The sequence below is a fragment of the Sus scrofa genome, chromosome 1 (genome assembly GCF_000003025.6).
Source record: "Sus scrofa isolate TJ Tabasco breed Duroc chromosome 1, Sscrofa11.1, whole genome shotgun sequence".
Lineage (NCBI taxonomy): Eukaryota > Metazoa > Chordata > Mammalia > Artiodactyla > Suidae > Sus > Sus scrofa.
In genome coordinates, this window is record NC_010443.5 from 96,304,354 (window position 1) to 96,317,715 (window position 13,362).

Consider the following 13,362-nt stretch of genomic DNA (forward strand, 5'->3'; position numbering starts at 1 on the left):
ATTTTTTTTAACCTCATGTACCCCAATACTGTAATTTTAACAGGTATTTGATATAAAAGCTTAATGAGGTATGGTCCAGACTCTGTTTCATATTAAGTCTTTGAAATCAAGTGTATGTTTTGTACTTATATTTGGCACATCGCAGCCTGGATAGTGCCCAGTGGCCACATGTGATGAATGCCTGTCATCCTGGACAGCATAAGTCTAGAAAGAGGACTACTGACCTCTCTGTGATGATACTGGGGTTCACGGTGACCACATCTGTCTTCACCCCTACATCCATGGTGTACTTCTCCGAGATGGGGGGTAGGTTGCACCTGCAGAAAAGACAAGGCAGCCTAGCATTCTAGATGGAGCTGGGGAGCTGAGGCACAGGGAAGAGAGGGATGGTGATCATATAGGCAGAAGGACACAGAAGAAACCAAGGGGGTGGAATTTGTGGCCCGGGCTGAGAAGGGCAAGTTCAACCCCTTCCCTCACCAACCCTGAGTGACCCAATGGCTGTAGATCCCCATGAGATCCCACTGCAGCCTCAACCTAAGTTTCTCTGCTTTAAGCTCTCATTTTCAACCCATCCTCTTTAGCCAGGCTAAAGAGGTAAGCAAGGCACCCCAGAGACATGAGAGGGGGCTCTACAAAAGGAAGAAGAAATACGAGGGCCAGTGTCTAGCTTAGGTAAGGCCAGGATGAAGCTCATACTGGTTGCAGCCACAAGGATACCCCTACTCCCAGGACAGTAGAACCCAACCAGAGAGGTGGCTGCCCAATTGACCTCACCAATGGATCTGCATGGCCCCCTTGAGTCCTCAATGTTTTCACATCCATTATGCTATTTGCTCCCATTCTGCAGATGTGGAGACTGAGGACCTGACACATTCAACCCCTGGCCAGAGACAGAGCTGGAGGGGGAAGGAACAACCCAGAGCATGAGGGTCTGCAGGGGCAGGGAAGAATCATGTAAAGGGCAGCATTAGCAGGATGGGGCACCACTTAGGGGGACAGGCCCGGAGGGGGAGGTCTGTGGGGGTAGAAGCCGCAGATTCAGACACAGGGCGATTCCTACCGGAAGACAAAGTCAGCGCTGTTGATCTCCCTCCCGCAGCGGCTGTTCTTTAAGATGCCGCCGTTGCCCACCACTGCACACTTCTTAAACTGGGACCGGTAGTAGGGCATATCCTGAGGACACAAAGGCACAGCTGTCAGAGGCAGTGCCACCCCTGCCTTTATCTCTCTCCTCCGTGCCTGAGTTCCCCTCCACTCCCTGTGGTCTCATGAGACAGTCTGGTAGGGAATGCAGGAGAAAAGTGGTTATTCCACTTTGCAGATGAGAAGAGAGGTCAAAAGCCTCATTCTGAGTTCCATGGGCAATCAGGAAGTGCTGGAACTGGAAGCCGGGTCCCACAGCCTTTTTCAGATGCCTCTGGTTTCCAGAACCAAGAGAGTAACTATTGTGGCTCAGCAGAAACAAATCCAACTAATATCCATGAGGATGCGGGTTTGATCCCTGGCCTCATTCAGTGAGTCAAGGATCCGGTGTTGCTGTGAGCTGTGGTGTAGGTCGCAGTCACAGCTTGGATCCTGCGCTGTTGTGGCTGTGGTATAGGCTGGCGGCTACAGCTCCGATTCAACCCTTAGCCTGGGATAAGAACTTCCATATGCCAAGGGTGTGGCCCTAAAAACCAAAAAAAAAAAAAAAAAAAAAAGAGAGAGAGAGAGAGAGAGTAACTGAGTCTGGTTGCCTCTCTGGTTTTCCCAATGTCTGGAGGCTCAGCTTCTTTGAGATGTCAAGGACACAGATTTTAATGGTTAACGCAGATATTCTGGGCACTGACAGTAGCAGAGGAAGGCAGAGGACCACCAGGGAGCAGGGCCCTAAATCTAGTCCTCACCACTTTCAGCTCAGGGTGAGCTGCAAATGCACACCCTCCCTCCACTCTACAGGGAGGGCACAAGCCTAGGACAGATGCCAGGAGTTGGCAGCAAGAGGGACAAGAGACCAGGATTGAGCAAGCAAGGTCACATCAGGCAAGCAGGCTGGGACACTGGGATCTCTGCCAAGAAAGGGCACTGGGGGCCAGGGAGCCCAGGACTACCTGATGAGGATGGCACCCATAGGCACTGGGGGTGAGCACCCACAGCTCTCTGACCAGGTACCTTGGGCTGGGCACTGGCTGCCCCTAAAGGCTCCTGAGCATGCTTTGCAGGTGACGATAGGCAAGTAAGCAGGCAAAAGCAAATGCTGGCCTGATTAGGAGAACTAGTTCTGCCATGTCCCCAGTCTAGGCCCTGAGAGCAACCTGAGGCAGGCGGGACCGGACAAGGTGACCAATCATCCCACTTTGCCGGGGATGCAGGACTTACATTTGGCCAAACAGGGAAAGTCTAGGACCCACCAGGATTGGGCACCTTCATCAAGAGACTCAATCAATCCTCGTTTTGCCCCATAATGACAAGAAGGAACCATGGACAAGTTTTTTTACCTCTCAGGGACTTGGTTTTATAAATTTTGTAAAATTTGTTACAAATTAAAATTTTGTAACTTGCAAAAGAAGGATTGTAATGCGTTATTTCCTGTGATTCAATGAGATGATGTAAAGCAGAGCTTTTCAACTTGGCATTCTTGATATTTTGGACCAGATCATTCCCTTGTTGTGGGGGGCTGACTGTACACTGCAGAATGTTCAGCAGCATCCCTGGCCTCTTCCCACTAGATGCCAAGAGTACCCCCTGCCCTGCCATCACCATGACGACCAAAAGCATGTCCAGATATTGCTGAATGTCCCCCACGTTGAGAACAACTGATGTAAATGAAAGGCTCACCCACTGCATTACTTGGCCCAGAGGTGTCTCCACAAGGGCACTGGGCGGTTATTACTGGATGGCCCTGAAGGTCCCCTCCATTCTCTGACACCTGGAGGCTACAGAGCAGCTTTTGTCCTAGCTCTCACCAGCTGGCCAGCCCTACATGACAGCAGCCCAGGTCAGCTTCTGAGGCTTGTGCTGGGACCAACCACCAGACAAGCATCGTGGAAAATCCCACTGCAATGGGATCATCAGGAATTAGGCTAAATCTAAAGAAGATGCTGTACCCTCATGTGGAAGACTGTCATTTATGGCACATTTTCCCTGGAGGGATGGGCCACCTGGGACCAGGATCGGGGAAAACAAGGGCATCTCATGGCCAGTGGGGGAAAGTGCACCGTTTGATTTTTACCAGAGAAAGAGAAAAAAAGAAAAAACAAAGTCCCCTTTGGAGAGAGCATCAAAGGTGTTTTCTGTCCTGTGTCAGTCTTTCTTTCCCACTTCCAAAACTACCTGGGTACTTTTGGAAAATATAAATTCTTGGGCTCCATCCCCAAACCACAGATTCAGAATCTTCAGGTTGAGTGTAGCAGCCTAATAAGCTGCATTTTTTTAAACAAACCCCCCAAAATACTCACCTTAGGGAAGTTTGAGAAATACTTCTATGTCACATGCTCTAAATTGGGGGGTGGTGAATTATAGCCTGTGAGCACATCTGACCCACCATCTATTCATGTACAGCTGGCAGGCTAAGAATGGATTTTCTATTTTTTTTTTTTAAGGGTCAGAAAAAAAATCAAAAGAATATTGTGTGATGTGTAAAATATATAAAATTCAAATTTCAGTGTCTAAGAGGAACTCAAGTGTTATTAGGACCCAGCCACACTCGTTTGCTTACTCGTGTCTGTGGCTGCTTCTTGCTAGAACTATAAAGGGGAGGAGCTGTGACAGAGACCATATGGTCTGCACATTTGGCAACCCCTTCTCTCCTTCCCTGGGTCTCAGTGGTCCTTACCCAGGGCCCTCCTTGGATCCATATGTCATAACGGAGCTGTGTGTCACCCAGGGATGCACGTTCACCTGCTTGTCATCAGCCTCTCGTTCCAGGCCTTGCAAGACCCATCTTGCAAAGCTGGCTTGAACTCCGTCACCCTCCAGCACTGTTCTGGGAGGGTAGGTGTGACACCACGCCTCCTCCAGCTCCTCCCTGGCACCCCCCACCCACCCACCCCAGCCCAAGCCGAATCATACCAGTGTACTCTGGTTTGAATAAGAGGAACGCAGGGACCCCTGGGCTTGTTTCCTTAGCACTCCCCCTAAGCACAGAGGTCCAAGCCCTCACATTCCATCCAGCAAGACCTGAACACGCTCCCTCCTTCAGCAGTTCTGCAAACTGGACACACTAAGCCCTGCTCTGGGCTGGCACCCTCCAGGAGATGCTTAGGAACCCAGTGCATGGAACCTCCCTCCTCTTCCGGTGGTAACCATGACAATCAGCTGAGCATACAGGCTCCCAGGTCCCTTCTCTGCAGGTCTGATGCAGCGATCCGGCCGGAAGTGAATACCTGTGCCTGAGCTCTGTGATCGGAGCACTTTGCTTCTGGGGGTCACTCATTCCATGGCCCACCCGGACCTGGGAGCCACGTGCTGGCCCGGAATGAATGGCCTACCTCCAGACTTCTTACATGCGAAGGAAAAAATAATAATAAATGTCTCGCTTGTTGAAGTCTCTGATATTTTAAGCTGTTCTAAGCAGCTTAACCTCTTCCTAATCCAAAACTCCTATGCGACAGACAGGGAAACACAAAACAAGGACTGCCCAAGGTCATCCAATATGAGATCAATCTTTCAGGGTCTTGCTTTGTACGGTTTGTGATTTCTTGTACACACAAGCCTTGCATGTACATTTTTGCACCTGTGCCTCCTTCGGGTGGGGTAAGATGCTCCCAGATCATCTTTAGGAGGCTCTTTGCAAACAAGGCAATAGCCAAAACTTTACAACCTCTTTCTTGCCAAAAGTCATTCAAATAACAGCTAGTTGGCTTCACCATGCTCAGACAGAGCCACCACCCAGAGGACAGTCTACTGAGCCTAAGAGAATGGCCAGTCAGGATCCAGACAACTGGGTGCAGGGCCACAGCAGAGTGATGCCAAGCTGCATGGTCATGGGTGAGGAGGGCCCCACTGGGTTGGCTGCACTTGGCCCCGCCCCCACCCAGAGGCCACCCAGCCCAAAGCAGCACCTTGGGAAACATGCGGAAGATCTCCTGGTTGATGTGGTAGATGCCGCTGGTGTCCACCTCATACTTGAGCTTCGTCCCCAGGGGCGTGTTCTTCTGAGTGGTGAAGAGGAAGGAGGGAGCATTGCAGCACCTGGACAGAGTGGACCTGCCGAGCAGGGGACAGACAGTAGAGACTAGTGACACGGGGCCAAGCAGAGCTTCTTAGAGAACAGAGGGGTCGTGGAATTACAACCCCTCGGGGGAGGCCCAGGAGCACCATCCTTTCCCACCCACCCCTCCCCATCCTGCACCTCTGCTCATGCATCCCCTATGTTCCATACTCCTCCCAATGCCGGAGCCTCTCAAGGTCCAACCACGTCTCCCTCCATGAGCTCCCAGCTGCCCCCTCCCTACTGACCACACTAGCCTCTGAAGGCCTGGAGCACTGACTGGGTATCACTCACTTCACCATCTGCAACTCCCTCCCTGCTTCTCCAAACCCTGCATGTCAAGCACAACCAGGTCCTGCCTCACGTGAGTTTTCACGAGAGCCCATAATCCTTCTAGCACTCCCCAGGAACATGCTCCTTGTCCAGCTTGACAGAAAACCCAAGGATGAGCATTCTTCCTTGGCTTTTGGCCCCATATCTGGCTCTAGACAAGGCCAACCCTGCCTGATGGGGTCAAAAAGCAAGACACACACAGTCAACAGAAATGTGCCATTTAGGTGATTCAGAAACTATCCTAAGGATAGAGGGTCAGGAATCAGGATGGTGGGTTTACATTGGGTGATTTCCTGCAGAAAGTGAAAACTGGTTTCCAAAAGAAGTTTTTCAGGAGGTGTCTTTTCTTTTCTTTTCTTTTCTTTTTTTTTTAAGGGCTGCATCCACGGCATATGGAACTTCCCAGACCAGGGGTCAAATCAGAGCTGCAGCTGCCAGCCTATACCACAGCCACAGTAACACCAGATCCAAGCCATGTCTGTGACCCATACCACGGGTCATGGCAACACCAGGTCTTTAACCCACTGAGTGATGCCAGGGATTATACCTGCATCTTTATGGATACTAATCGAGTTCATTTCCACTGAGCCACAACGGGAACTCCAGGAGTTCATTATTAAAAAAAAAAAAACCCTGTAGTTTCCACTGACAGAAACATTCAAACATGAGCTACAGCAGGGCTAAAGCTTGGACAACATAAGCAGACTTTTAAAAAACAGCCTCTAAGAGAGAGCATGGCCAATGACGCAGGCTTGGGAGCCAGCCAGGCTGGAGAAGCCTGATTTTCTCTTCTCGGCAGCTGGTGTTCTGCTCCAGTGCATTCTGTGAGGTGTGCCTGTGAGGCTTGGTGATGGAGTCAGATCCTAGGCACATCCTGCTCCCCTACGGGGGAGGGGGGGAGACCCAAAGCCCCACCACGGCTGCAGAGGGGCCGGACTTGACAAAGGATGCCAGTTGCCACCCTTACACATGGGGGCTGTGGCTTTCTCCAAAAACAGCAGCAGTGGGCCAAGTACACACTGGCCTTCTCCCCCTAGCCCTCCAGGCACAGTTACATCCACCTCCGGGCTGCCCTGAGAGGCATGGAACACCTTCTCCATGGAGCCCGGATGAGGACCAGCTGAGGACAGGTTTCTGGAAAGTCCACACCTAAGGACCAGGATGGAAACTTGGGCTGCCGACCTGGTGTCAAGAGGCCTGGCTTCTAGTTTCTGCTCTGTTCCCACCAGCTGTGGGGTTCTGGGCAGGTCCTGTCTCCTCCACGGCCTCTGTTTCCTCATCTGTAGAATGCAGGGCAGGCTCTTCCAACCCTCTGTAATTCTGGACTCCAGGTTACCAAAGCCAGGAAGGTTATACACAGTATTTTTTGTGACTTTATCTCTTGCAGAAACTTCACTGGGGAGCTCAATTGGCTGTTGGCCATAGAGAGCAACCCACCCTGGGGAAAGATGGGTTTTAAAATGTGACTGAGTCTTCCCGGAGACAAGGCCCGAGGCTGGCCAGGGAGGGGTCATAGGTCAGTATTACAAACCAGCACCTGGCAGATCCAGAAACTCCATCTTGTCAGTCCAATGGCAAATACCCTATTAAGACAGACTGACTCAGGAGTTCCCATCGTGGCACAGTGGTTAATGAATCCGACTAGGAACCATGAGGTTGTGGGTTCAATCCCTGGCCTTGCTCAGTGGGTTAAGGATCCAGCGTTACCGTGAGCTGTGGTGCAGGTTGCAGACGCAGCTCAGATCCCGCGTTGCTGTGGCTCTGGCGTAGGCCAGCAGCTGCAGCTACTATTAGACCCCTAGCCTGGGAATCTCCATATGCCACAGGAGTGGCCCTAGAAATGGCAAAAAGACAAAAAAAAAAAAGAGAGAGAGAGAGAGAGACTCGCACTAACCAAGCTCACACGCAACTGATATATAAACCAGAATGTTGGTGTGTCCATTTGCAAGCAGAAGGGGAGGGGAGGGCCTCTGTTACAGGATTCCTTTCTTCTAACTGGAATGCTCATGCCTATTCTAGCACATTCCCTCAACCCACCCCACTTGACTGCACCAAATTCTTAAATTAAGAATCTCATCATCATTCAATGAGCTTGTAATGAGAGCAAAGGGTTGGGGGGCAACCAACTGGCCTTGAAAGCCTTTCTCATCTACAGCATGGCAAGACCCAATGTCACTTCTCTTTCCCATACCTGAAACCATCCCTCCACCCTCAGAAGGGTCTCAGGTCCCCCAGAACCTCTCCCTGGAGAGCACTGGCTGATCCCTGCCAAAGGCTCCCACGCACACCCTAGTTTTCTCTTGCTACATCATCTTCCCGTTGCTTCATTAGTTCCTTAGATATGCGAATCCCACTGATGAAGCTTCTGTCTAGCTTTCAGCCTGGACAACATCCTATGGCATCTCATTGACCAAGTCTATGCAGAGCACTTATCAGCCGCACCCTTGGTGGGCTCAGGTAGCCCTGCTGCGCACTGCCCACAGTCAGGCTTCTCTCTACAGGCAGATTTGGGGCTGTGTTCATAGCACAGATCTTGGACCTGTTCCCCACGTTCTACTTGTATGATAGTTAGGTTTTTGCGGTCTTACAGAGACCTGGCACCTGCAGCACATCTCCAAAACATGCCACTTAAATCAATTCTCTGCCTCTAGACTTGGCCCAGAACTGCAACTGGAACAAACGACTTATAAAGAAAATACAAAATACTTAGTGTTCTTTGCTTTTCACAGCTTCCCATGCAGGATTCCTGCATGCAGATGGCTCCACAGAACATTCAAATTACGAACTAAATTGCCGACATCCAGTTTATTTATTTTGTTTTTATTTTGTTTCCCTGTTATGGCCACACCTGTGGCATATGGAAGTTCCCAGGCTAGGGGTCAAATCAGAGCTACAGCTGCAGACCTACGCCACAGCCACAGCAACACTGGATCCGAGCCGCATCTGTGACCTACGCCAAAACTCGCAGCAACACTGGACCCTTAGCCCACAGATGGAGGCTAGGGATCAAACCTACATCCTCATGGGGACACTATGTCTCGTTCTTAACCCGCTGAACCACAATAGGAGCTCCTGAAATACAAACTAGACACACATTCCCAGGATCCTGTCCATTCCATTCAATGAGGTTTACCTGCATGAAAGTCATACCATAAACTCACAGAATTTTAGCAGACACTACAGGTCACCACTAATCACAGAGACTGGACTTCGCTCTCAAAGACAGATTCAGCTTTTGCCTCCTGGGAGCTTATACTCCGTCCATTTCATTTAGAGAGCAATTAGAGAATCACCTACGGCAGGACTCAAACACCTGGTCTAGGCTGTAGGAACCCAAGTGCTCCAAGCAGGAGAGCTGAGTTAGAGCAACTGCCCCAGGAACTGGCCTGGGATGGGGGAAGGCCATGCAGGATGCTGAAGGTGCTTAATGCCCCAGACCTTGAGCACCTCACCTCATCGTCAGGGGCTGCACTAGAGACAACAGCACCAGCCATGCAGGGCTGCTGCCAGGATTAAGGGCAGGAGTGTGGGGAACAGCACCCAGCAAGGTGCCCGCCTCAGCCTGCGTGCTGGGCCAGAACCTTCCCGCTCCCCAATTCCAAAGCCCAATCAGGGCCAGCTCCAGGGAAGATGCCCCAAGGGGCTGGCCTTGCAGGATGAGGAGGATCTGAAGAGGTGGCTGGGAGAACCACACAGGCAGAAGGGCTGGGGAGGGCACATGAGTCATAGATACTTGAACTGGTTGGCTTCGGAGATGTTCATCGCCCATTTGCACATCTGGAGGCTCTTCCACCTGTCGAACAGCTCCGACTGCTTCACCCTTGGAAGCGAAGGACAGAGAGGGCATGAAAGGGCCAGGCTGGACAAAGGGTCATCATCCCCAAACAGGCTCCCTTCCCAGTCATCCCTAAGCCAAATTCTGGGCTGGTCCTTCGTATTAACTAATTGTCTAATTTGCTACATTCTCTCTCTCTCTCTCTCTCTCTCTCTCTCTCTCTCTCTCTCTCTCTTTTTCCGCTTTATAGGGCCACACCCGCACGGCATATGGAAGTTCTCAGGCTAGGGGTTAAATCGGAGTTACAGCCATTGGCCTATGCCACAACCACAGCAACCCAGGATCTGAGCCAAGCCTATGACCCATACCACAGCTCACAGCAACACCGTGTCTCCAACCGGGGATCAAACCTGCATCCTCATGGATACTAGTCAGATTCATTTCTGCTGCACTACAATGGGAGCTCCTAATTTGCTAAATTCTTGATGCTCTGTCATCTGGGACCTTGTCAATTCCTAGAGAGAGCAAATCACTCCCCTGAAAGCATGCTTTCCATATACATAAGAGCCCCACACCTTCAAACACCTCTTGTTTATTGTTTTTGCTTTTGCTTTTGCTTTTTAGGGCTGCACCTGTGGCATATGGAGGTTCCCAGGCTAGGGGTCTAATCGGAGCTACAGCTGCCGGCCTATGCCACAGCCATAGCAATGCCAGATCCAAGCCACATCTGCAACCTACACCACAGCTCATGGCAACACCGGATCCTTAACCCACTGAGTGAGGCCAGGGATCAAACCCGCAACCTCAGGACAAACACTTCTTTAATGGCACTAGCCACCTGCACTTCTCAGCCCAGGGCCAGGGATCAAATAACAAGGGCTCAATGCCTCTGAGCCCACCATAAGTATTCAAACTGGCCAACCCTAAATCTTTTTACCCCAAAAAAGCCACAAAAAAGGGTCTCATCTGTGCTTTCCCCTCTCCCCACCTGCCCCCTGACCAACCCTGGTGCTTCCCTGTGTGTCCCTGCGTGATGTGCCATGCCTCCTGTCTCTATGGATCTGTGAGCCTAAGAACATCTTTTTTCACAATAGTCATTTGCATGGCTGTGTGTCTTACCATATTTGATCAAGACAAATCCCAGTACCTTTGAAAACATCCTTCCTCATGTGCCCACCTCCAAAGGCCTGCATGGTTCTCCCAGGAACATCTTCCACAGAGGGTGTAAGACCACTTCCCTGACAGAAGGTTAGTGGATCTCCCCTCATTGTGCTCGGCACACAGTAGGGCTCGCTGCAAGGGCATGATGCCCGTCTCTTTCTCTTCTCAAGGGCAGATCACAATTTCCAGTGACAGAGAGGAAGACATGAGAAGCCTCTGGTCTGAACCCATCTGTAATGCTTTATTCCAGTTGGGACTGGATGTCTCAGCACTGTGCTATCCCAAAGCACTCCCTAGAAAGGGAATGTCTACATCATGTAGTATTCTCCTTTTTTTTTTTTTTTTTTTTTTTTGCCTTTTTAGGGCCACACCTGCAGCATATGGAGGTTCCCAGGCTAGGGGTCATATCAGAGCTGTGGCTACCAGCCTACACCAAAGCCACAGCAACACCAGATCCGAGCCTCATCTGCCACCTACACCACAGCTCACAGCAATGCCGGTCCTTAACCCACTGAGCAAGGCCAGGGATCAAACCTGCATCCTCATGGATGCTAGTCAGATTCGTTTTGCTGTGCCATGACGGGAACTCAGTAGCATTCTCTTTTTGACTGAAACCAACAAAAAGAATTGGATCATGGGACGCTTTTCCCTTTGAGCAGTGCCTCTGGCTGGAGTTCTCAGCAATACTGGGAGATACTGGATGATCACAAATTCCTCAAAGGCACAGCCATGACTTTTTGCTCCTGACCTCACACAGACCCCAACCCATGGTCAAGCATTTTGCAGCTGTCCTGGGTCACCTGGCTATGGTTCAGTTCAGAAGCCGGCTGATCTTGGGCAATGGTGCCGAAGGGAGTCTTTGAAAGGGGGTCATTTCAGGAGTTCTTGTTGTGGCTCAGTGGTAACAAACCCAAATGGTGTCCATAATGATGCAGGTTTGATCCCTGGCCTTGCTCAGTGGGTTAAAGATCTGGCGTTGCCATGAGCAGTGGTGCAGGTCACAGAAGCGGCTTGGATCTCTCATTGCTGTGGCTGCGGTGTAGGTCAGCAGCTGCAGCTCTGATTCGACCCCTAGCCCAAGAACTTCCATGTGCTGTGAGTGAGGCCCTATAAAGCAAAATAAGAAAAAGGAAAGGAGCTCATTCTGGTTTGGTCATGAATGGGGACATGACCATCCCCCAGAAGCTAGGTATTATCAAAAAACTACAGTAATTATGGTTCTACCCTCAGGTCCACCAAAGATCATAAGGGAACCCATGCATCTCCTGAATTATAGGCAAAAGCCTATGTCTGTTCACCCATATGCACAACTTAGGGAAAATCTGAAGCTTTCATCAGCTTCCCAAAAAATGCATGATTCCAAAAAAAGATGAACACTCATTTAACTGTAAAGTAAAAAATAGGTCCATTCTGTCCCCCTGTGTTTAACTAGAAAGGGAAGTAGTTGTTCCCAAACAGAGAAAGCCTCATCTATGGAGAGAATACATGACTGTGCCACAGGGAGGGGGTGATATAGACAAAGTCATACAGGATAGTGACTAAGTACATAGATTTTGGAACCAGAAGGGGACTTGGGCATCAGACCCAATTTAGACACTTCCTAACTATGAGATCTCAGGCAGGCTATATGACCTCCCTGGGTCTCAGTTTTCTCATCTATAAAATGAGCACAACACTTGGAGTTTCTGTCGTGGCTCAGTGGTTAACAAATATGTCTAGCATCCATGAGGACGCAGGTTCAATCCCTGGCCTCGCTCAGTGGGTTAAGGATCTGACATTGCTATGGCTGTGGTGTAGGCCAGCAGCTGCAACTCCGATTCAACCCTTAGCCTGAGAACCTCCATATGTCGCCAGTGCGGCCCTAAAAAGCAAAATAATAATAATAATAATAATAAAATAAAATGAGCATAACATTAGATTATTGCTTACCCTACTGAAGTTTGTTAAGACTTAATAAGATGATGCAATAAATGACTAAGCATGGTACCTAGCACATGGATAGTACTCGGCAGGAGTAAGATAGTTACTATTGTTGTTAAACTGACCTGCCTTGATGATGCTTACTCACAGCCCCTGTACCTTCCCCTTCTGCAAAACCCATAACCTGTTGTTACCTATGCCTGATCTTTCTCACTAAATTATAAATATCCTGGGGCAGGGGATCATGCCTGAGTTCACTAGTGTGACTGCAGTACTAAGGTACAGAGCAGATGAGTGGTAAATATTTGTTGACTGTATCAATAAATGAATGAATTAATTAATCAGTAAGTCTGAGTTCAAATAAATCCTGTAACTACTCTTTGAATTCCTTGATGCGGCAGGAACTGGAGATACAGTGGTAAAAAACCCACTTCCTGCCCACAGTAGTGACAACATTGGTTTAAGGATCCAACATTGTCACTGTTGCAGCTCAGGTTCATCCCTGGATCCTTAAACCGCTAAGCCACCAGGAAACTCCCTGAGCAATCTATTCTTATTTTAAGGATGTAAAGTCTTATTTAAGGATGACTATTTTAATCTCTCTGGGAGATGTATAGAACATTTTTAAGTTCTAATTTGTTCCTCTAGCAGTTTTTTACTGTGGCCATTTTCTGATGGTTTATCTTGGCCTGTTTCCTTCAGGTTGACCAGGTAATCCTTGGCTATCTATTCATATTTAAACTTAAAACAAGAAAAAGCTGATAGGAACTCTGTGTCTGAGAGCAGACATTACCTGAAAATAGTTCAATCCCATGAATGGCAAAAAAAAAAAAAAAAAAAAAAGGAAAAGAAAAAAAGAACAGATTGTTCTTGGAGAAAAAAGTTCATTAGAAAAGTTGGAAGGTAAAGTCAAGGAATTTTCTCAGAAAGTAGAAGCAAAGAGCAAAGAAATGGGAAAGATGAAATTAAAAGATATGAG

General features: G+C 49.3%; 1 protein-coding gene across 4 annotated transcripts in view; it reads right to left on the minus strand.

The window, feature by feature from the left end:
- Window positions 1-13,362, minus strand: part of ST8SIA5 (ST8 alpha-N-acetyl-neuraminide alpha-2,8-sialyltransferase 5) — an 84,116-nt gene that overhangs the window by 12,560 nt on the left and 58,194 nt on the right. For 2 of the 4 annotated variants that reach the window (XM_021092596.1, XM_021092609.1), the window contains 4 exons: window positions 9,261-9,347; window positions 5,046-5,190; window positions 1,064-1,176; window positions 225-317 (listed from right to left, as the gene is read on the minus strand). In XM_021092596.1, coding sequence (XP_020948255.1) covers window positions 225-317; window positions 1,064-1,176; window positions 5,046-5,190; window positions 9,261-9,347 — 438 coding nt within the window. The remainder of the gene's footprint in view (window positions 1-224; window positions 318-1,063; window positions 1,177-5,045; window positions 5,191-9,260; window positions 9,348-13,362) is intronic. The other 2 variants (XM_021092612.1, XM_021092606.1) reach the window with 1 other exon arrangement.